Source organism: Leptidea sinapis, chromosome 46 (genome assembly GCF_905404315.1).
Source record: "Leptidea sinapis chromosome 46, ilLepSina1.1, whole genome shotgun sequence".
NCBI lineage: Eukaryota > Metazoa > Arthropoda > Insecta > Lepidoptera > Pieridae > Leptidea > Leptidea sinapis.
In genome coordinates, this window is record NC_066310.1 from 4,688,762 (window position 1) to 4,711,229 (window position 22,468).

The following is a 22,468-nucleotide window of genomic DNA, read 5'->3' on the forward strand; positions in this document are numbered from 1 at the left end:
CAGCTTTCCAGTTACCCGACCGGAACACGCAAGTTCTGGTCGTTGTCGAAAGCTGCTCTTGGTAACTTCAACCAGCCGTCCATGCCGCCGTTGCACATGAGGAATGACACCCTGGCCCATACGGCAAAAGAGAAAGCCGAGCTCCTGTGCGCTCTTTTCGCCTCCAACTCGACTCTTGACGACAACGGAAAAACACCGCCGACCATCCCGCGGTGTCAGAGCTCTATGCCTGAAGTACAGTTCAGACAGAAAACTGTTAGGCGAGCTCTGTTTTCGTTGGACGTCAGGAAGTCGAGCGGGCCGGATGGCATTTCTCCAATCGTGCTTAGAACGTGTGCCCCTGAGTTGACGCCGGTGCTAACGCGTTTATTCCGGCACTCTTATTCCAAAGGCGTAGTCCCTGACTCATGGAAGTCAGCCCTTGTCCATCCGATCCAAAAAAAAGGAGACAGTTCGGATCCGGCGAACTACAGGCCTATTGCTATCACCTCCCTGCTCTCCAAAATCATGGAGAGCATAATTAGCCACCAGCTTTTAGTATACCTAGAGGGTCACCAGTTGATCAACGACCGACAGTACGGCTTTCGCCATGGACGGTCGGCAGGTGATCTTCTGGTACACCTAACACATAGATGGGTGGCGGCTATTGAAAGCAAGGGGGAAGGCATGGCAGTTAGCCTGGATATAGCGAAGGCCTTTGATCGTGTATGGCACAAGGCGCTCCTCTCAAAACTTCCATCATTTGGGCTTCCCGAGAGCTTGTGCAAGTGGACCTCCAGCTTCCTCACTGGGCGTAGCATACAGGTCGTTGTCGACGGATATTGCTCGAACCCGAAGCCCGTGAATGCTGGAGTGCCCCAAGGCTGTGTGCTATCTCCTACGCTGTTTCTTCTGCATATCAATGATATGTTGGACACCTCCAACATGCATTGCTATGCAGATGACAGCACTGGTGATGCCGTATACACGGGCCATGCAGGTCTCTCTCGGGAAATCGTCGACCAGTGCTGGGAGAAACTTGTGTCTTCTATCGAGTCCTCTCTCGAGAAGGTCGCGGAATGGGGTAAATTGAACCTTGTCCAATTTAACCCCCAGAAGACTCAAGTTTGCGCGTTTACCACTAAAAAAACCCCATTTGTCGTATCCCGCTCTTCGAGAACACTTCTCTTAAAGCCGCGCCTAGTATCGGAATACTGGGTCTCGAAATCTCGAGCGATTGCCAATTCCGTGGCCATCTGGAGGGCAAAGCCAAATTGGCTTCGAAGAAGCTGGGCGTCATCAATAGAGCACGGCAATACTTCAAGCCGGCCCACATTCTAGCGCTCTACAAAGCGCAGGTCCGGCCACACATGGAGTATTGCTGTCATCTCTGGTCTGGTGCACCGCAGTATCTGCTCGATCCATTTGACCGCGTGCAACGTAGAGCAGCTCGAATTGTCGGGGACTCGGTGCTCTGTGAACGGCTGGATCACTTTGCGTTGCGTAGAGACGTCGCTTCATTGTGTGTCTTCTACCGCATTTATCACGGGGAGTGTTCCGAAGAGCTGTTTAACCTGATTCCTGCCGCCGAATTTCACCATCGCACGACACGCCACAAGTTAGGATATCATCCACACCGTTAGGATGTGTGGCGGTCCTCCACAGTGCGGTTTTCAAGAAGCTTCCTCCCTCGTACTACAAAGCTGTGGAATGAGCTTCCTTGTGCGGTGTTTCCGGGACGATACGACATGGGTACCTTCAAAAAAAGCGCGTACACCTTCCTTAAAGGCCGGCAACGCTCTTGTGATTCCTCTGGTGTTGCAAGAGAATGTGGGCGGCGGTGATCACTTAACACCAGGTGACCCGTACGCTCGTTTGTCCTCCTATTCCATAAAAATAAAAAAAGTAATAAATAAAATGAAAGATTTAAAGAAAAATAAACATTTATTAAAAAGTTGATACAAAATTGCGAATTATAAAGTCGATAAAAAATCGATTTGATCTGATAACATCCGAACTACGTTTACAATGGCTACAATTTCCGGACGATAATACATAATTAATTTTTTTAAATGATCATTTTTATACCTATTAATACTTATATGAGTACGTATATAAAAAAAAATACAGTCGGTAAAATATTTATTTAAATATAAATCTGTTTACTTAACGTCTAATAATATAAAAGCTGTTATCAGAAAACAGTGTTAATCTAGAAAATTATATAATATTGTCCTAGAATAAATCATGTGTTTTTAAAAATTCAAATATATTTATTCAAAATCGGATATAATATCACTTATCTAAAGTCAAAAACTACCACTCATTCCAAAAAGTACCTATGCTTCAGACCTGGGAAGAACGGGCGCAACAAACTCAGCGGGCTGTTTTCGTAAAAAATATGGTTTCAAAGTAATATCGCACAATTAAAGTTATTATTCAATAACCTAAGGGCGGACGCTCCATTACCAATCTGTGGTATCACTAAGCAAGGCATTTATGTTATAGTAACTTTTACCACACAAACATTTTCTAACTATTCTTTTGAATTTCGTATTTGAATTGTACATTTTCTGGGATTTTGTAAAAGCATATACATCGCCCCACAGAAGACTTACTAACTTGACTTAGTCGAGTAGTAGGCATTATAAGTTTATGTCTGTTCCTGTATAATATCACATATTAGTATTTTTTTTAAATACTAAAGAGTTACTTAACTTTTAATAGGCCTAGTCTCAAAAATTATTTATAACCTAAAATTATAAGCAGATATTTAAGGTGTTTTGTCTTACCCTTTAGTCGCTTGTAAAAAATAATTTTCGTTGATATCTACTACGCGCGACTCCAATTAAAGTAGAACATCTTCGCGAATAGCGTTGATTGTACGCGACATCCCTATTCCCTGCCAATAGGGGTGTCGACACACATCTACTAACAATTATTTTCAATCGATCGGATTGTTATTCGTAGCGTCGCTAACATAAAATCTATAAAACACAAATTAACATCTTCGCTCTTTATTAACCTAACCTTTTTATTGAAAACTCACTTACTAATTAAAATAAATTTAACTTATTTGAAAATAATACTTACATTTACTAGTAGGCAGATTGAAACAGATAATTTTGTAAATTATTACGGTTTAAAAAGAAGTGCTAGCCCTTACTGCTCTACCGGCACTAAAGTAGTGTTCGCCGGCAAGCATCCTCTTCCCCCCCGCACCGCGTCTTCCCACTTGTATCGTCTATTTATCGCTAAGATGTTCTACATATATTTTTTACTTACTTTCCCTTAACAATATGTTATGTTTTTAAATTGATAACCCTCACTTCTAGGATTAATACACAAATAAAATTTGAAAAACAAAATTTTATGACCGATGCGGGATTCGAACCCACGACCTCCGGCGTTCCGTGCCGGTGCTCTAACCAACTGAGCTAACCGTTCGAGTACCGCCTCGTTATAAAATTCTGTTTGCTTTGCTCAACTCTCAGGTTGTGGCTTCATCTACAGGATCTATTTTACAGTTGGTTAGAGCACCGGCACGGAACGCCGGAGGTCGTGGGTTCGAATCCCGCATCGTTCATAAAATGATGTTTTTCAAATTTTACTTTCCCTTATAAAAGATGAATGATAATGTATTTTTTAATACAGTTGCTCAAAAAGTGACGTATTGCAAGAAATTATAAACTCGAGCTTTTTCTTTACCTTCTCCGAACTCGTGCTTTCTCTTTCCCAACTGTCAAAATAATGTCTAATAAAAAGAAAAAACCAACCACGAAGTTTTTTAAAAAAAAATCATAGAAGTTTTTATGATTCATGAAAATATTTCAAAAAAGAAGCAACTAATTTGTTTCAATATCAGATTTAATGATTTGATTCAATGTGTTGGGTTAGGTTTCATTTATTATAACTTTTATAAAACTTAATATAATTTTTATAAGAAATAAATGATTCGTTAGTTTTCTATTAAATTGCTTCATTTTTTCGCAACTGTATTAAAAATAGTTGTTCAGTACACGTGCGGAACCGTCATTGCAACTTGTTCCGTGCGCCGAAGGTGAGGTTAGACATTTGTCGGTACTCTTTGCAATGACAGGCTTGCCGCACTCGTAATGAAATATACTATTACTTAACACTCATTGGCTTAACATTAAGACGTTTAGCTAAGGCCGCACTAGACTTTATCTGTTGCTCAACGTACGACACACTACCCTCAGAATCCGTGTTCTCTGCAAATTCCTTTTCTTTATCTCCTGGCGCCAGAACCGGCAGACTTGGATCTGTCTAGAATTTTAAAATAAAATGAATAATATTGGTACTATTTTATTTTGACCACGCTAGCATTTGATAACAAATTTACGATATTATTATCGATTCGCATTGCGTAGAGATAGAGACGTCGCTTCATTGTGTGTCTTCTACCGCATTTATCACGGGGAATGATCGGAACATAACAGACCTGTATGATCGATTTAATTCAGCACCTTACAAACTTATTTATTACGTATATTACAACAATTATTGTATAATACTGATTAATTAAAAAGTGTGGCCGTTGAGTTTTTTTTGTTTATCTACTTTTGTCGAATATTTAGTAGACTAGCGGACCCGTTATATGTCGACTGTATTGGGAATCTAAACCAATCTCAAATTAACTGGAACCATCTAAAAAAATCATCAAAATCGGTCCATTTAGGATGTAGTTCAATTGTGAATCTAAACCATCCTCGAATCCACTTGAACACACACAGAAAATTTCATTAAAATAGGTCCAGTCGTTTAGGAGGACTTCACTGTCAACACACGTACAGAAGAATTATATATCTAAAGATTGTCCTCTAGTTGCACAAAGCATCCTTAAAGTTAATGTTTCATTAAATATTATTATATTTAATTAAACACGTTCCGTCGCTTTCTTTTTCATTTCGGAGGTCTGCAAAGATGTGATATAAAGAAACAATAAGGCGAAGACTAAGCAGAAAACACGGAAACATGGTGTTTTTAGACAAGTTTTGTGGTGAAAGTATAGCATTTCGAGCTATGAACACTACTAAATCCTGTTACACATATCCTTAAGTCTTATTTGTAGGTTGCTGATGCTTGCTGTTGGTTACAGTTAACACTGCCGAGCCTTTTTGAACTACCACTTTTCTTTGAAGTTAAACAAGTTTTTTGGCATGGTGTGACGACGATGTTTTTTGGTACTTCTCTCAGAAAAGTTATTCTTATAGCTTGTACTTTTTTGTGTAGGTTCATTTATTCAGAATAGTAGTGAATAACGAGGATTGTGAGCATATAAACTGTTTTCCACCCAAGAATTTTTAAAATACTGGCTTTGTTACATAGATGGCGGACCAGCAGCCGTGAGCTCATATCGCTCAAGGTCGCTGGCATTTGTGTCGCCTTAACTTTAAAGATGCTTTTTGCAACAAGCGGTCAGTAATTTAATTATGACGATTCAAAAGTGCTTAATTTAAGCCTAATTGAAAAAAGTACATTTGATTTTGACTTTTATATAATTCCTGCCACCGAATTACTAATTTACCTATCATTAATACCACTTATACCATCTAAATGTCTGGCGTTTGTATACAGTGTGGTGTTCAAGTCATTTTCATCCAGGAACTACCAACCGCGAAGTGTTTTCAGGACCACAAAAAATGCTTATAACTCGTAAATAAAGGCTCATTTGATTGGGATTCTGATGTTCATATCTATATACATACCGGTTCCAACTGCCTCCAGTGTTTCATGCAGTCAGCCAACCGATCACCAAAGCCGGGGGCAAAACAACCAGGGTCTATTGCAACGAAACAGTGACCCAGGTTGGCGGGTCCACCTTCGCCGCTATGAGACCAGGACCGAATGTGGTGGCCGTAATTTGAACCTGGAGAATAGAAACTTGTTTATATACAGTTATATCGACCATCTTCATTAATGTAAGGGAATGGTAGTGAGGTTTGCACGTTTTGGCTTCAGTTTGTGATTATTTCAATTTCTTAAATAAAAAAAAAACCTGGAAAAACATAATAATAATATTGACACACTTTTTACACAAATTGTCTTGCCCCAAGTTAAGCATATATAGCCTGTGTTATGGGTTACAAGACAATGATATATTTAATACAAAATACTTACTTAAACATACATAAATTCATATAAACATACATAAATACATTTAAACATCCATGACTCCGAAACAAACATCCATATTCATCATATAAATGCTTGCACCTACCGGGATTCGAACCCGGGACCTCTAGCTTAGTAGGTAGGATCGCTAACCACTCGACTATACAGGTCGTGTATGATTTGTTGAAGTAATGATATATATATACTGTCGTCTTCCACATACCGGAAGACACAGTGTTTGGTACCCACGAGATGGACTGAGGATCTGGTCAAGATCGCCGGAATACGTTGGATGAGGGCAGCGCAGGACCGATCGTCGTGGAGCTCTTTGGGGGAGGCCTTTGTCCAGCAGTGGACGTCTTCCAGCTGCTGATGATGATGATATATTCATATGTATAGGTATTATTCACTTGGCAGCCTTACAATTTATTTCCGATGAATACAATTCTTACTTACCTGATGATATACCGCAAAAGAGTTCCACCATAGCAGCCAATCCATATCCCTTGTAACCAGAAGTTTGCTCGGAGCCGCCCAACGGCATCAAACAACCGGTTTGGAAAGCCTGCGAACATAAATACTGAGCCTAAACCCAAGCAAGAGAAAAAAAGTAGCATGCAGGTTGGGGGAAACAGTTCTCTCTCAGAAACTCTACTAATTGCTGTTGGCCTCAAAAGCCCGGCTCCGCTGGAAAAGATTTTCGAGCTACCAGCATAGAGATTTTTAGTCGGTAAGGGGTGACCTGAGCCCGACACATAATCCCCGATTCGGGGTCTAAATACGTAAATGTATTTCCCTGCTCTCGAAAAAATAACACCCATTTACGCTTACTTAAGTACCTATCTATCTATGTACCTATGTTTGCACATGGAACTGGAAGATTTCAAATTTATATTAATTTGAATAAGGTAATTTCAAAAGGAAAAATAAAATTTAGACATTCATTACATATATGTAGTGTTGAATACGTTCAATATATCGTGTATCATATCATGCGGTATATGATATTATATTGTAGGCAAAACTAATTGCAAAATTTGGTTCTTGGTAGAACAGTTGTTATTACCGCCAAAGGTGAAAATAGTTGGGGTATATACATTTGTGGTACCTTGTATATGGTTATTTATGGTCTAAATGACCATATAAAAGTAATTTCAACCTATACCATAGAACATAGAGTACCAGTACAGAAACTAGCTTACTCAACCGGTTTTTAAGAAAAAGATATTTTAGCCATCCGCTTATAAGGTGCTTTTTAAATCGCGCTTTGTTCACAGCGATGGACGTATAACGGACGGATAACATCCTACGTAACCAGAAGTCCTTCATCAAGACTCAACAACTGCACTATACACTGGTCAAAAAGATGCAAAATGCAAGTGTATAAATACTGAAGGAATATAGTTTAAAAATTAATAAATATATATAAACATTATACGTCGCATTATCAATAAGAGCCCAGAAACTTCAAGTACTTCATTGACCTCCCTTCTATGACCTTCTACGTACTTCACCCAACGAAAGACCTAACAAGTATATGTTTGATTTTGCATATATCATGATTTCTCTTGAAAATTAGGTTAATTTAAAATTCAGTTAATCGAAGATAGGAATAACAATAGCTGCGATTTTCCTGGCATTTACTTTTAGAATTGGCATACAAATTACGTTGATAACATTGAATTCTCAGATCAATTTAAATTATAAAAATGTAAATAATACAACCAGGAATTTACCTATATTTTTTATCATTCTTGAAGCGATTTCCGATCGGACATAGATGGATGCATTTCTTACTTACACTAGTTCGTATAGCGTCGCTGTTAAGTTCAAGAAGATATCAACAAATAAAAAAATACTTAACTATATCGAAAAGATAACGTAAAAACAGTAATAAAAGATGCTTGGCGAACTTTTTTGCTGTCCATCTAATGTGATAACAATATTGTGTGAGTGAGGAGGAATGGATAAGTCGCAATTTTCAGTCTCTCTCTTTAAATGAGTTATACTTAATACGTAAGTATCCATCCATGCTCAGTGCTTATACTAACCAAGTAATACTCACCAAATTAGCATCGCGTGTTTCTTTACCATCTGGTCCTTGTGCCCATCCACTGGGTAGGGGTTCTCCTTTGCGTCTTTGCATTTCTATCTGAAATGAAGAAAGCTAAAAATGCAGGTACGATGTTTAACAAACTGGTAAATTAAATAATAAAATCATTGCCTGCTTTATATTAAGCTAACTTACATTAAATCATTGATGATTTTTTATGAGAACAATGGACGAGTCAAGCAAGATTTTCAGCTGATGGTTACACTTTGTCAATGGCAATGCTGTGCCGCTCAGGATTCTTTATTGAACATAGCATTATGTGAGGCATTATATTTGCGCTCGTCATTTTGGGACATTAGAGACTCATTAGTCCCAGTCATTTCACTAGCTGCGAGGACATTCAATTCTGCTGTGGTACTCACTTGGCCGCATCCTGGGTATTCTGTTAAAGTTCACTGCACTGTAACTACATTTACCTGCACTTTTAGAGAGTTGAAAATGATAATGTTTCAAAGACTGTTTTAGCATTTATTAGAGGAATTAACTAAATTTCACTGGTAGAAATTAATTGGAAATATATTTTATTTTTATGTTATTAAATTGTAACATTACTTGTTGTAGTTTTATTATAGGGATTCGGGCAGTAGCAATGCTGGTAAAGTAATTTTTGGAATGACACTGCACAGATATTGTACAACTCAAATGACCGTAAACCTGCAGTTGCAGCTATTTAACAGAATTGCCCTAGTTGGATTGTAGATTTCAATGAACAGTATATGAGCCGCTAACACGTTTTATCCGAAATAAAAGTAAACACATTTAATTTTACCTTTCCAACAGATACTGCGGTTGTTGCCATGTCCAAGTAGAAAGTCTCAGAATCAGATCCTGGTGCCACCACCGATATTGGATTTGTGCCCAGTGCTGACTGTAAAGAAATTTGAAATAATGATTGACTTGTTTGGAGCTATATGTTTGACTGTACTTGCGTAATTCGCAGAATAGAAATTGATGCTGGGGGCAAAGTATGTTTACGGGTGAGTATTTTCATCCGTTTTTTAAGTATATGTTTTGTGTTTAATTTCTTTGATCTATTGTGCCTAATGCACGTCCTTTGATATCTCCTTTTTTAGAGATTGGGAAATTGAGGGTAAGGTAACATAGGATTTTAAGTTTTCTTCTTAGAATTTTAGATCCACTGGAGTTTTACATCAAGCATATGCACAAGGAGGGTTGGATTCTCTGGTCTGTCCTCTTCTATATGTACCATTATTATAAAGACACACTGACCCATGCTCATCCTACACAAAAGGTGTGGTTATATTCTTCGGTACCGCCATGGCTGGTTCTGCAGACTGAATTCGCTGACACGAATGGCTAGTTTATTCATTGTGCTATGGCCACAGAAGATAACCGTGATAATTTGGAGTATTCAAATTTTAACACAGGTTTGTAGGCCATCGGACAAATTTGCAGATAATTGCAGGAATATTTAGGCATTTTTATAAGAAATAGGTACGTATAGCCGACTATACTATTATAAAAATTTAATGTATTCTTTGGAATGTACAAACACTTCTAGAAGCGAATTGTGGAAGCGAATTGCAAGTTTAATCTTGATTTTATCTTTATAGTCACCTCCAAAATATTAGATCTGTTGAAGAATGATGTCTGTACCTTCATTGAAATAAACCAATATAGGACAAAATCTTTTTTTTTTTTAATAAAAAATCGTTATTAAGTCCATGTAACGTTTATAAGAATTTCTACAGTTGTGAATAAACTAGTGATTAAATTTTTAGGTTATCACCTGTTTACTTCTGGTTGGCGCTAATAGCGGTGAAGTATTCGTGAATGCCATTCCAATCATGCCCTTATTAGCTGCTTGTCGAGCCCAATATCCAGCCATACCATTGTGATTTGAACCTAAAATAGGGTATATGGACTTAATTAATAAGAGTCAAATATTTTATTCTATTTAAGCTATAATATTAAAGCTTATTAATAATACTGTAATGCAAAAACCAGATCGAATTTGACTTTTAAATATGACAACAATAATAAATCACAATTTTGAAACTGACCTCTCCACGTCTTTTTGTATGTCGTTATGAACTATGACGTCATAGTACATGACTACCAAGCTCACACCTATACCTAATACGGTGCGGATTTGCTGGCACATATTTTTTTAAGTTTGAGTCGTATGGTGGGTAATATTTGATTCGGTAACAGAAGTTACTGGGCGACCTTCATGAAAATCATCAAAGAAACTTTCAGTAGGTAAAGCCAACGTATTTTCGTAGCGTAATCTTTCATTAGCCGAAAGACGTCCACTGCTGGACAAAGACATCCCCCAATGATTTCCGTATTCCATCGATCTTGACCAAATCGTCGGTCCATTTTGTGGGGGGTCTACCAACACTGCGTCTTCCGGTACGTGGTCGCCATTCGAGGACTTTTCTGCCCCAACGGCGATGTGTCCGTCGGACTATGTGCCCTGCCCACTACCACTTCAGTTTCGCAATTATTTGGGCTATGTCAGTGACTTGGGTTCTCCTACGGATCTCCTCATTTCTGGTTCGATCTCGAAGGGAAACTCCGAGCATAGCCCTCTCCATTGCCCTCTGAGCGACCATGAGCTTTCTCGTAAGACCCATAGTTAGCGACCAGCGGTTTTAGTATTTCCTTTTGATTGAAGGGAAAACTTCTTATTGAATGAGAATTCTTATTATATGCGGTAAGTTGCATAATCGTTTGGCAATAGTCGACTCAAATAATCGATTGGTAGTCTCTGAAGACTTGCCTTGAGTCTGTGGTCATAAGTACACACCCTTCTTTTTAATATTAATTGACTCTGCCATAGTAAAGTAAATAGTTACTATATTAAATTCAATAATTATTAGTCGTTAAATAAAATTTGTATTCACCTTTGACAGAAACCCATCCCACACCAGTCTGTTTCGCCTTGCTTATGGCGACATCCATCGCGAAATGACTAGCGGTAGCACCCAGCACCATATTAGCGTCAATCCACGCTGTTGACGGGGTTTCTTTTAATATTATTGGCTCGTTATTCGGTTGACAAGCACCGGATTCTACATCATTCACGTAAAACTCTGGAATCAAAAATATATATATAAATAAATAAATAAAATAAATATATATACTGTTCAGGCATTATCTATAAATAAATTTAAATGTTTTATATAAAAATGGCGCTCTCGTAAATCCTATTAATATCTAAGTGATCGGACAGCCTGGGACTAGATTATGATTATTTTATAGCGATAGAAATGACTGTACAATATTGTATATTTTTACTGAAAAGAGCGCAAAAAAATATGAATAGTATAGTTTTCAAAAAAATATAAATATGAATAGTTTAGACAATGCGGAACTAGTTTAGAATTGAGTCGTAAGTTCAACATAACTGCTCCAGCTAAATTCATGAAAATGTTTAAGGTGTCAAAAAAAAATGGGGAGCCTATGGCTAACTAACTATTAATCTAACTATTTTTATTAAGTTCCCAGAACATTGGTCAATAAAAAGAGGCAAATTCAAACTTTACCTTTGGACGTCAACTTCTCGGCCACCCAGTATATTATGATTACTGTTAGGTAGCTCTGCTCTACGAATGCATTTATTTAAGTTACCAATGACATGTCGTCTTGTAACCCGATGACATGTCTTCAACAGTTAAATCGACAAAATATAATTTAATAAAAAACATGTTATATATTTATTTATTTATATTCCAATCAGCACGGCAGTGCCACTTAAACTAATTAGACGAAACACAAAAAGGATTTTTTTTGTTTTTTTTTTTTTTTTAAGAAAATAAGGGACGAGACGAGCAGGTCTTTCAGTTGATGGTAACTGATACGCCTTGCCCATTATAATGCAGTGCCACTCTGAGCGGCATTACAAATGCGCTCGTCACCTTGGACAAGATGTTAAGTCTCATTTGCCCAGTTTTTTCACTAGCTACGGCGCCCTTCAGATCGAAACACAGTAATGTTTACTCATTACTGCTTCACGGCAGAAATAGGCACCGTGGTTGTCCCTATAATATCGCTGGCATCCTGTGCATAGGAGGTGGTTCCCACTGGTGAATGTGTGAATAACAAACAAAATTTAAACAGTATCTCAATACAAACGCAGGCATATTTTAAACAAAACACAGCACTCAAATGCGTGCTATTCCTACAAACGCTTAGCTAAGACTAAGTGAGGTGACGATAGCTGGCCACAACTCCTTTTGCAAACGATCGAGGTGAGACATCTTCTCAAGTACATTTTACCTTAATCTTATTACATAATTAATCACGTCTATTTTCTCTATCTTTTTCTTTTATAATATTGCATTGCCTAAAGCTAGTTTTAAAATCGCTATTATTATTGTATTTTAATAGTAATTCATTTCTGCTAAATATGCTGTGTACTCGTGGAGTTGCAGCCTATCTGAGCTGATAGTTTTTTTTGTTAATTAAGTATTTGTTGTAATTCTGTTGTGTGTACCATTAAATAAATAAATAAATGGATTGTTAATTATCTTTATCATGTCTAAATGTTTGATAACATTAAAAACACGGCTTAATTTATGTTTACACAAGGTACAAATTTGATTGAACTGAGCAATAAGTATACAAAAAACTCATGTATAAAATTCAGTAAAGCATAATTACTCACCGAGTCTGTTAAGTCCATGGCTGGGATGTCCAAGTCTGTCGGCTTCAATCAACAGTTCCGCCTGTTGCTGAGCTGCCTTCGCAGCGGTGCCCACAGCCTTCAGACAATCTGTCATGAACCTCAGCGCTTCCGTCGTCGCAACCTTTGCCATTCTTCCTAAAACAAATAATAATTCTTATCAAACATGTATTTTTAAACATAGGCCATATACATAATATAACAATGGCAAACGAAATGCAGATAGAGCTTTCTTCCACGTACTACAAAGCTGTGGAATGAACTTCCTTGTGCGGTGTTTCCGGGACGATACGACATGGGTACCTTCAAAAAAGCGCGTACACCTTCCTTAAAGGCCGGCAACGCTCCTGTGATTCCTTGGTATTGATTGTGGGCGGCGGTGATCACTTAACAACAGGTAACCCGTACGCTCGTTTGTCCTCCAATTCAATAAAAAATAAAGATAAATGCATAAACTTAGTATAAACAAGCGGATAAACGAATTGACAGTCCGATAATCCGTGATTCAAGATACTTAGGCTAACTATATCAAGCGTGGCTGACAATTTATGAATTGCCAATCAAAATCGGTAACAGTAACAATAGATTCGCTTTCCTTTTCTATATTGGGTCTCCTTTAGGATGTTTTTCTCTCTCGCATGCATTGTTTGTCTATATATGTCTATACTATAGTGTAACCCCCTTATTCATAATAGTCTGCTAACTTAAAGCATTGCTAATTCGCACTCCGTCTTCTTCTATTGAACTAAGTCAGAATGAGAAAAAACACTCCTTAGCGGCTGTTTAAAGTTAGCGGACCATTATGAATAAGGGGGTAAGTCTGTGGATAAATCTATTCCTCGTCATTCCCTAACCTTGCTTACATTACGAATTCTGGCACGAGTGTCGTGGCAGAATTCGCGCCACTAAATTATTTGCGCAACCAAACGCAGATCAGGTGAGTAGTTACTCACCTGATCACATACGGAGTTCCGTATAGAACTGTACATTTTGTTGGTAGCGGCGACTAGTTGCACCAACGCGGTGTCTTTGAGCTAGACATCAAGAGCCAAACTAGACATCATACAGATACCAGAGTCATGACGCGTCCGAGCTGGTGACGCTACCAAATTTTTTGCGCAACCAAACGGACACCACGTCTGTAACTCTCTATAGAGCTGTATACATTTTGTTGGTAGCGACGACTGATTCCGCCACCATGGTGTCTATAAGCTACCAAACTAGACACCATACAGACACTGGTGTCTGACTGGAGTCATGACGCGTCCGAGCTGGTCGCGCCACCAAATTGATTGCGCAACTAAACGGACACCAGGTGAGTTACTCCATATTGCGCTGTATATATTTTGTTGGTAGCGGCGACTGATTGCACCACCATGGTGTCTATAAGCTACAAAACTTGACACCATACAGTCACCAGAGTCATGACGCGTCTGAGCTGGTAGCGCCACCAAATTGGTTGCGCAACCAAACGGACACCAGGTGAGTTACTCTCTAAAGAGCTGTATACATTTTGTTGGCAGCGGCGACTGGTTGCGTTAACGTGGTGTCCCAGTGAAATATGGCTCTTAAGTACGCCTCTCGATAAACTTCACTAACTAAAAAGTAAATCTCAGTACTACGTCGATTCCTGTCATAAATACATCATTAATTACTATTGGGACATTAAGCTAAATGGGTCGACTTGTAAATAGGATATGTTACGAAGCAATTTGCGACAATAACAATATATCACCAGTAGTTATAGTATGATTATAGCTTATCAAACAGTTATTCAGTAGTAACTCGTTAATTGCGTGAGTTAAATAAACCCATTTAGTAAATGAATGATGCGTCATGGTACATGTATTCGCACTGGTCTTAAAGCACTGGCACATATTATAGATATGATGGATAATACTTATAGTATGTTTCAAAACGGAAAAGATTTACATAAAACAACTCTGTATTTATACTATACAGTGTGTTTTATTAACTGAGACAATATGGGGAATATTATTTTATAGTATCCAAGACAAGGGAAAAGGAGAATCAACGAAGACAACCCATTAGATTTCCCATTTAATATCATTTTTAAAAAGACTGAACCAACTTGGAGACGATCTGCTCTGGACAGATCCCATTGGAAATTCTGGAGACGGCTAAGGTCGGATAACAATATTAATTAGTTTAGAATATTAATAATACTTCGATTATATATATTGTACTTTTTTTATCTTGTTTGCAATAAAGTCTTATTCATTCATTCATATGGGGAAATCTTTATCCAGAACAAACACAGAAAGACAGTTTTATATTATAATTTATTATTTTTTTTTGGTAAAGCGCCAGTTTTCTATAAAAACTATAAAAAAAAATTAAGTCGGATTTACTAAGTGTCGTGCTGCGATCATTTCATTGTATTGGAAGAGATGACAAAATGGCGGTCTTGTTAAATATCTAAAGTGCAAATTAAATTTCAGTGCGATTTATGACGCATCATTCATATATTAAATTAGTTTATCACTACATATTATAAAACAAAGTCCTCCGCCGTGTCTGTCCGTCTGTCTGTCTGGTCGCGATAAACTCAAAAACTACGGCATCGATTCTCGTGCTGCTACATATTATAATGATTTACATAGATCTTTCCTGTTCAATTCTATAAAATAAAGATACAATTCATTCCACACTGCCCGCGTAGAATTCGGCGCCTTTCATTCAGTTATTTTGTTTGTGAACCCAATTAATGTTATGGACGTTTGCCACACTCACAAGATATTATAAAACAAACTCCTCCACCGCGTCTGTCTGTCTGTCTGCACCGATCTTCACGCTGTTTTTACCAACGGATAGCGTGGTTCTTAAGGAAGGTTTTAGTATATAATTTGTAAAGTTTTTGTGTACATTTTTGTATATATTATCGAAATTTGTTGGAGATGTCGGAAAAAATAAGCCGGCTGGGAGCTTTGAACGAATACGCTCTCTAAGCCTTTCAAATATAACAAAATAATGAATGGTGGAATTGTGTATCTTAATATAGGTCTACAGAAAAGTCCGTGATGGCATAAGTCTATATCTTAGATAACATACAATAACCATTTTAATATTTTCAAAATTGGCAATTATAAAGCGGTAATGTAAAAGCCATTTGCACAAATACTATATTAATTCTTATCATTTTCTATTGGCAGAACAGCCAATCGAACAGCCAATGTCTGTCGGGTCAGCTAGTATTATAAATTATAATACTATTGAAAACCAAGATTAGCATGACCACAGACCAACGATTTCTACATAATATAATATAGACTGTTATTACCATCGGTTACAACACAGGTTACAAGCATAAAGTGAATAGTTATTGAAATATTATTTATTTTATTTTATGAAAATAAGGGACAAGACGAGCAGGACGTTCAGCTGATGGTAATTGATACGCCCTGCCCATTGCAATGCAGTGCCGCTCAGGATTCTTGAAAAACCCCAAAAATTCTGAATGGCACTACTGCGCTCGTCAACTTAGACATAAGATGTTAAGTCTCACTTGCCCAGTAATTTCACTAGCCACGGCACCATTCAGACTGAAACACAGTAAAGTTTACACATTACTGCTTCACGGCAGAAATAGGCGCCGTTGTGGTACCCATAATCTAGCCGGCAGCCTGTGAAAAGCAGCCTCCCACTGGTAAAAAAAATCTACAAATTGGTTTACATAAATAACTAACAAGTTGAAGTTACTGACTAGGCAAATTAATTTTTTATTCCGTTCCACAAATACACTAATAAATAAATTGCTATACACCAATTAACATATTGTTACATTTATAATGTAAATAAGGGTAACTATAATGTAAGTACTTATCGTTATTTTACCTCAAATCTTCTAAACAATATTTTGGACTATTTAATAAATACAGATTAAAACACTTTGTTACTTGCGTGCGATCAACACTGCAGCAAACTTCACACTGGTTGGGTAAGTGTCTGCAATTTCCGCCGTCCTACGAATGACACAATGACAAAATCAACATAAGGCCTATCGCAGATGGCACACTTTTTGTGCTATTGAGTCTGCGATGCGCGCAAAATGTATTTGGCAGATATTACACAAACTCAACGCGCACGACGTATACTTTTGGTCATTTTGTCGGCACAACTGTAGGGATGTAACGCAAACGTTATATATTTTGGTGCACTTTTTGTACGGCGCGGTCTGTCAGATCTACGAGGATATTTTGTGTGTCAGATATTTTGTGAATCGTATGCGGTACTGCATATAATTCTATCGGCCCTACAAATAAAATTGGCATAAAGTTATAACTAAGGACAAACCAAGAATATGTAAAATGTTTATAAATAGACATTTTGCTTACAAATGGTTTGTTCGGACGTATAACGTTTCCCGCGTTTATTTGCAAGGCAGCTTGTCATTCGGAAAACTTCAGAATTATCATTGTATTCACAGTGTTGTTAACGATATTGTAAACATTTTGCATTTTCTTGATTTATGCTTCGTTATAACTTTATACCAAGTTTATTTGTAAGGCCGTATATGTTTTATTATCACAGACTAAAAAGAGCGTCACAGATAGTCTGTCGTCTGCGATGGGCCTTATAAAAGTATATTATGTATTTTTAGCCGCCATTAAGGTAAATGTCAGTGACACGTCAAGATCATGGCTATGATTCTGTTTTGTTTGGCAATTGATATGATAAACAATACGTGGCGAAATTCTAATGCAATATTGCGTTGAGCCATAGCGGATTCAATACACTGCCTGCTTTTCCAGACATGTTTTGGCGATTCTATTTGCGTCACATCTTCGCAAATTTATCCATTCTTGGGTTTTTACTACAACGATGATTTTTAGATATATTTACTTATACAAGATATTCCTACCACATACAAAACGCAGGAAAGCTATAATGAATTCTACATCTACATTTAAAAAAGACCATTTGTACCAAAAAGAGGAGATTTTCGTAACCTCGTGTGAGAATCAACCTCACACTTGCACTAAATGCTATCCACATTGTAATTTAAAAGTTGTAGATATACTCCGGTTACATGTTTATACACGATTGAAGCTTCTTTGACAAAGAAGGCTTACTATAGTATAGTAGATTACCTATATGTATATATATATTATATAGGATAATGATGCATCTCAAAGTCAAAGTCAAAAAATCTTTATTCACTGTAAAACTTTATAAGTTATTTAGTGCAAGTCAGGATGATGTAGAAAAGTTACAATAGCATTCAAATGAGTATAACAATATTCATTAACAAAATTTAGAACATTAAATCCAACTATCTTTATCATTCAAATAATCTTTCACATTATAATAGGCCTTAGATGTTAACTAATTTTACGATACATTTAAAATTTTTAATAGGTAATATTTTAATATCATTTGGGAGTTTTATCACTTTAAAAGATTTAGCAATTTTACGGAGCCTAGTAGATGGAATTGCGAGTTTGTTTGTTTCGAGTATTGACACTGTGTACATTACTATTCTTTTTAAATTGGCTAATATGTTTATGAGCGTATAGGCGTTATAGCGTATTCTCGTATATGTACTGGCAGTGTTACCTTAAATGTATATTATGAATAGCTGACCCAGCAAACGTTGTATTGCCGATATTAAAATCGCGATACAAAAGTAACTGTTGATCGTAGATGGGTGAAAATTTGAAGTTGTATATATTTTTTAATGTTGAATCATAATCAAACAAATTTAAAAAAAAATTAAAAAAGAATTAAAAAAAAATATTCGTGTGGACCACTCTTAACATTTAGGGGGATGAAAAATAGATGTTGTCCGATTCTCAGACTCAGAGAATCGGTCAAGCCGTTTCGGAGGAGTTCAATGTTTAACACCATGACACGAGAATTTTATATATTAGATAATAAGACGTTATATTATGATTTAAGAAATGGGCTGGGACTTTCTTATCAGTTCTTCTTCCCATGTCATTGCCCCTTTATGCACTGAAGTTGCTTCATGAGATACCAAGTGTTCTTGCAATATGTTATGTTATAGTCACTCCCTATCAATGACGTTCTATACATATAGACAATGCACCTCATACAAAATCAAAGCCGAAATATGGCACATGCCACAAATCACACCATAATAACCTTCGACTGCTATGTCTATACATTACTGATTGTGTCCTTTCATCTGTCCCATTTTGACAAGTGGATCTTGTCTGTGGACTTGTCAATAATATTGTACCCTATTTAATGAAAAATTAGTTTTATTAAATTACTTCCGCTTTTTGCATATAAATCTTATATGTAATAAAATAACCTTACCGATGATAAGTGACACCACTCATTTTGAGACGTTAATGTATAATTAAATCACACTTAGGCTTGTTGATTGACACACAGTCAACACACGACTAAGGAGAAAAGTGTGCTTACATTGGCTTTAAGCACACTTTTGCCGTTCCGTTATTAGACTGCGAATGATATGTCCATACGTATAGAATGTCATTGCTCCCTATGGTTAATAAATATAGGATTTCTATTTCTAAAATAACAGAGTGGGTATTTATACTAACGTATAAAAATATACTTGTCTATACAATTCTATTCTGATTCATATAGTATTTTAAATTTATTACTACTTATTTATTATTATACTGTTTTAATTATTATTTATTACTATACCTATTTACTTTAAATTTTTAATTAGTAGAAATGGCTCTTATGCTAATTGTAAAATTTTGCTTGAAACAATTATAGCAATCATGAAATAATTCCGGAGTTGGTTCTCTTATTATGAATACACTAGCTGACCCGGCAAACGTTGATTGGCATATAAAGTATAATTCACGCGATGGTTTTATAAGTAATAAAATATTGCCTATATTATAGCCTGTACATCATTTTGTTCTATTGTCAATAGTTTTTGCAGCGCACGCAAAAATAGGTTTTCGATTTTACACCTTGTGTTACAAAATAGCAATTTTATTACGGATCCCTAATTTTGAAAAAAAAACATAGCCTATAGCCTTCCTCGATAAATGGACTACCCAACACTGAAAGAAGCATTCAAATCGGACCCGTAGTACCAGAGATTAGCGCGTTCAAACAAACAAACAAACAAACACTGCAGCTTTATAATATTAGTATAGATAGATATGTTTTTCTATTTAATGCTAAGACTTCATTAAGTCAAAGTCAAAAAATCTTTATTCATTGTAAAACTTTATAAGTTATTTAGTGCAAGTCAGGATGAAGTACAAAAGTTACAATAGCATTCAAATGAGTATAACAATATTCATTAACAAAATTTAGAATTCCAACTATCTTTATCATTCAAATAATCTTTCACATTATAATAAGCCTTAGATGTTAATTTATTTTTTACGATACATTTAAATTTTTTAATAGGTAACATTTTAATTTCATTTGGGAGTTTATTATAAAATATAACACAATCCAATTTAAAAGATTTAGCAATTTTACGGAATTTTAGCAGATGGAATTGCATAATTAAAAAAATACATATTAGCAGATTTATTACCAAATTCATCCGACAATGCCCGCGGAAAATTTGCGTAGTCATTTAAAATTTTTATTATTGTAAAATATTGGAATGAAACAAACACTATATATGTTGCGGGTGTTCAACTCGTATATTATAAGTAGTATAATATTGAAAATCGCATTCAAATCGGTTTAGCGCATCTGATATATAATTTCTTTATTGAGCATTGCTTACATAAGTACAGAGAGTATTTTTTTTAATATCGCTTATTATTTTACTACCAATGTGTATATCTTATATCTTTAAACGAGCAATTCTTGTATATTATATATAATCAGAAATGACTCCAACGATTTTCTACAAAATTAATAGGAAGGTAGGTATACAGGGGATATCGGGGACGATAAATCGATCTAGCTAGGTTTCAATTTTAAAAATGTAGTTTTATCTTGTTTTAATCAGAAACAGCTACAATAACATTAGAATACAAAGGTAAATTTCGCCACTATATACAAGACGCTCAGATGGGACATTGGGTGATCCAGAAAGCAGAAGACCCTGGTTCGAATCCAGATGTCTTTATTAGTTTTTTTTTCAAGTATTGTACCTTCTTAAAAATCCGAGCAAGGCCAGGTACTGTTCTGTTATACATAAAATTATTGTTACAAGTAGACGTTACTGATTACTCCCAATAATATAGAGACTAAACAGGTTATTCTGTTCCACAAATCAACTAATAAATAAAATGTTTTGAATCCACAACACACAATACTATGTAAATATCATTAAATATTTAACTCACCTTAAGATTGAAAACTCTATTAAACAAATAGTTTGACAATAATAATATTATTATAATTTATAGAACGAAACACTACGCGTGCTATCGCCACTGCAGCTAACTTCACACTGGTTGGGTTCACTGCTCACTTCACACTTCATAATTGTTTTCACTTTCCGGCGTCCTTTTGATGACACAGTGATAAATTTAATCAAGGTAGATATTGCGATAAAGGTTAATGTCACTGACAGGTCATGTTCAAGGAGAGGATTATTTACTCTCTGCTCAAAGTAAATTGGTAAGTAATAGAGTTTCCATTGGTACGCCCAAATAATTAATTCACGACGTAATAACGTGATAATCAAAGCGTAATAGCTTATTAGCTATTTTTTAAGTATAATTTATTACTTATACTTAAACTATATATTTGACCCGACAGACGTTGTCCTGTACACACGTCTTAAATTTGAAAAATCGGTCCAGCCGTTAGGAGGAGTTCACTAACATACACATGAGCAGGAGAATTATAATATATGGATGGAAATGAGAGTATAAACCAGTCTCAAATTCACTGGAACACACAAAAAATCATCAAAATCGGTCCAACCGTTTAGCAGGCTAAACCATTCTCGAATCCACCTGAAGACACACAGAAAGTTTCATTAAAATCTATCCAGCCGTTTAGGAGGTGTTCAGTTACAACAGACAAAAGAAATATAGGTATATATACTAGCTGACCCAGCAAACGTTGTATTGCCGATATTAAAATCGCGATACAAAAGTAACTGTTGATCGTAGATGGGTGAAAATTCGCATATGTATGTATTTTTTAATACTGACTCATAATCAAATAAATTAAAAAAAAATGTCAAAAAAATTAAATAACAAATTTGGCGTTGACCACCCTTAACATTTAGGGGGATGAAAAATAGTTGTTGTCCGATTCTCAGACCTACCCACTACTACCTACAGTATGCACTCAAAATTTCATGAGAATCGGTCAAGCCGTTTCGAAGGAGTTTTAACTACAAACACCGCGACATGAGAATTTTATATATTAGATATTAAGATGTGTAAAGAATGAGGGGTGGAACAACAATGGGGATCAACTAACACCAATTATTGAACATCATACCAAACTATTGTTTTACTTGTTTGACACTGACACATAAAAGGTATACATACCTACTTTTACTACTGCTATTTATCGCGTTTTTACGGAAATGTTTGTAAACTCATGTTTCGGTATAGATAAGGGGATCGTTAATAACATATATACACTTAGGGACACCTAAAATAGCATATTATCAATATTTGAATAAT

General features: G+C 36.2%; 1 protein-coding gene across 2 annotated transcripts; it reads right to left on the reverse strand.

Annotated features, from left to right (window-relative positions):
- Window positions 1-1,904: 1,904 nt before the first annotated feature.
- LOC126977986 (uncharacterized oxidoreductase YjmC) lies at window positions 1,905-21,297 on the reverse strand. 2 transcript variants are annotated; one of them, XM_050826714.1, is made up of 9 exons: window positions 21,167-21,297; window positions 12,861-13,016; window positions 11,098-11,286; window positions 9,978-10,093; window positions 8,997-9,095; window positions 8,180-8,266; window positions 6,571-6,679; window positions 5,709-5,869; window positions 1,905-4,266 (listed from the first exon to the last, which is right to left on the reverse strand). In XM_050826714.1, exons 2-9 carry the CDS (start codon window positions 13,009-13,011, stop codon window positions 4,108-4,110), a joined length of 1,071 nt encoding a protein of 356 aa, XP_050682671.1. In that variant the 5' UTR covers window positions 13,012-13,016; window positions 21,167-21,297; the 3' UTR covers window positions 1,905-4,107. The 2 variants fall into 2 exon arrangements, with proteins under 2 accessions (XP_050682671.1, XP_050682670.1); XM_050826713.1 differs by lacking the exon at window positions 21,167-21,297 and adding an exon at window positions 16,734-16,861.
- Between the last annotated feature and the right edge of the window lie 1,171 nt (window positions 21,298-22,468).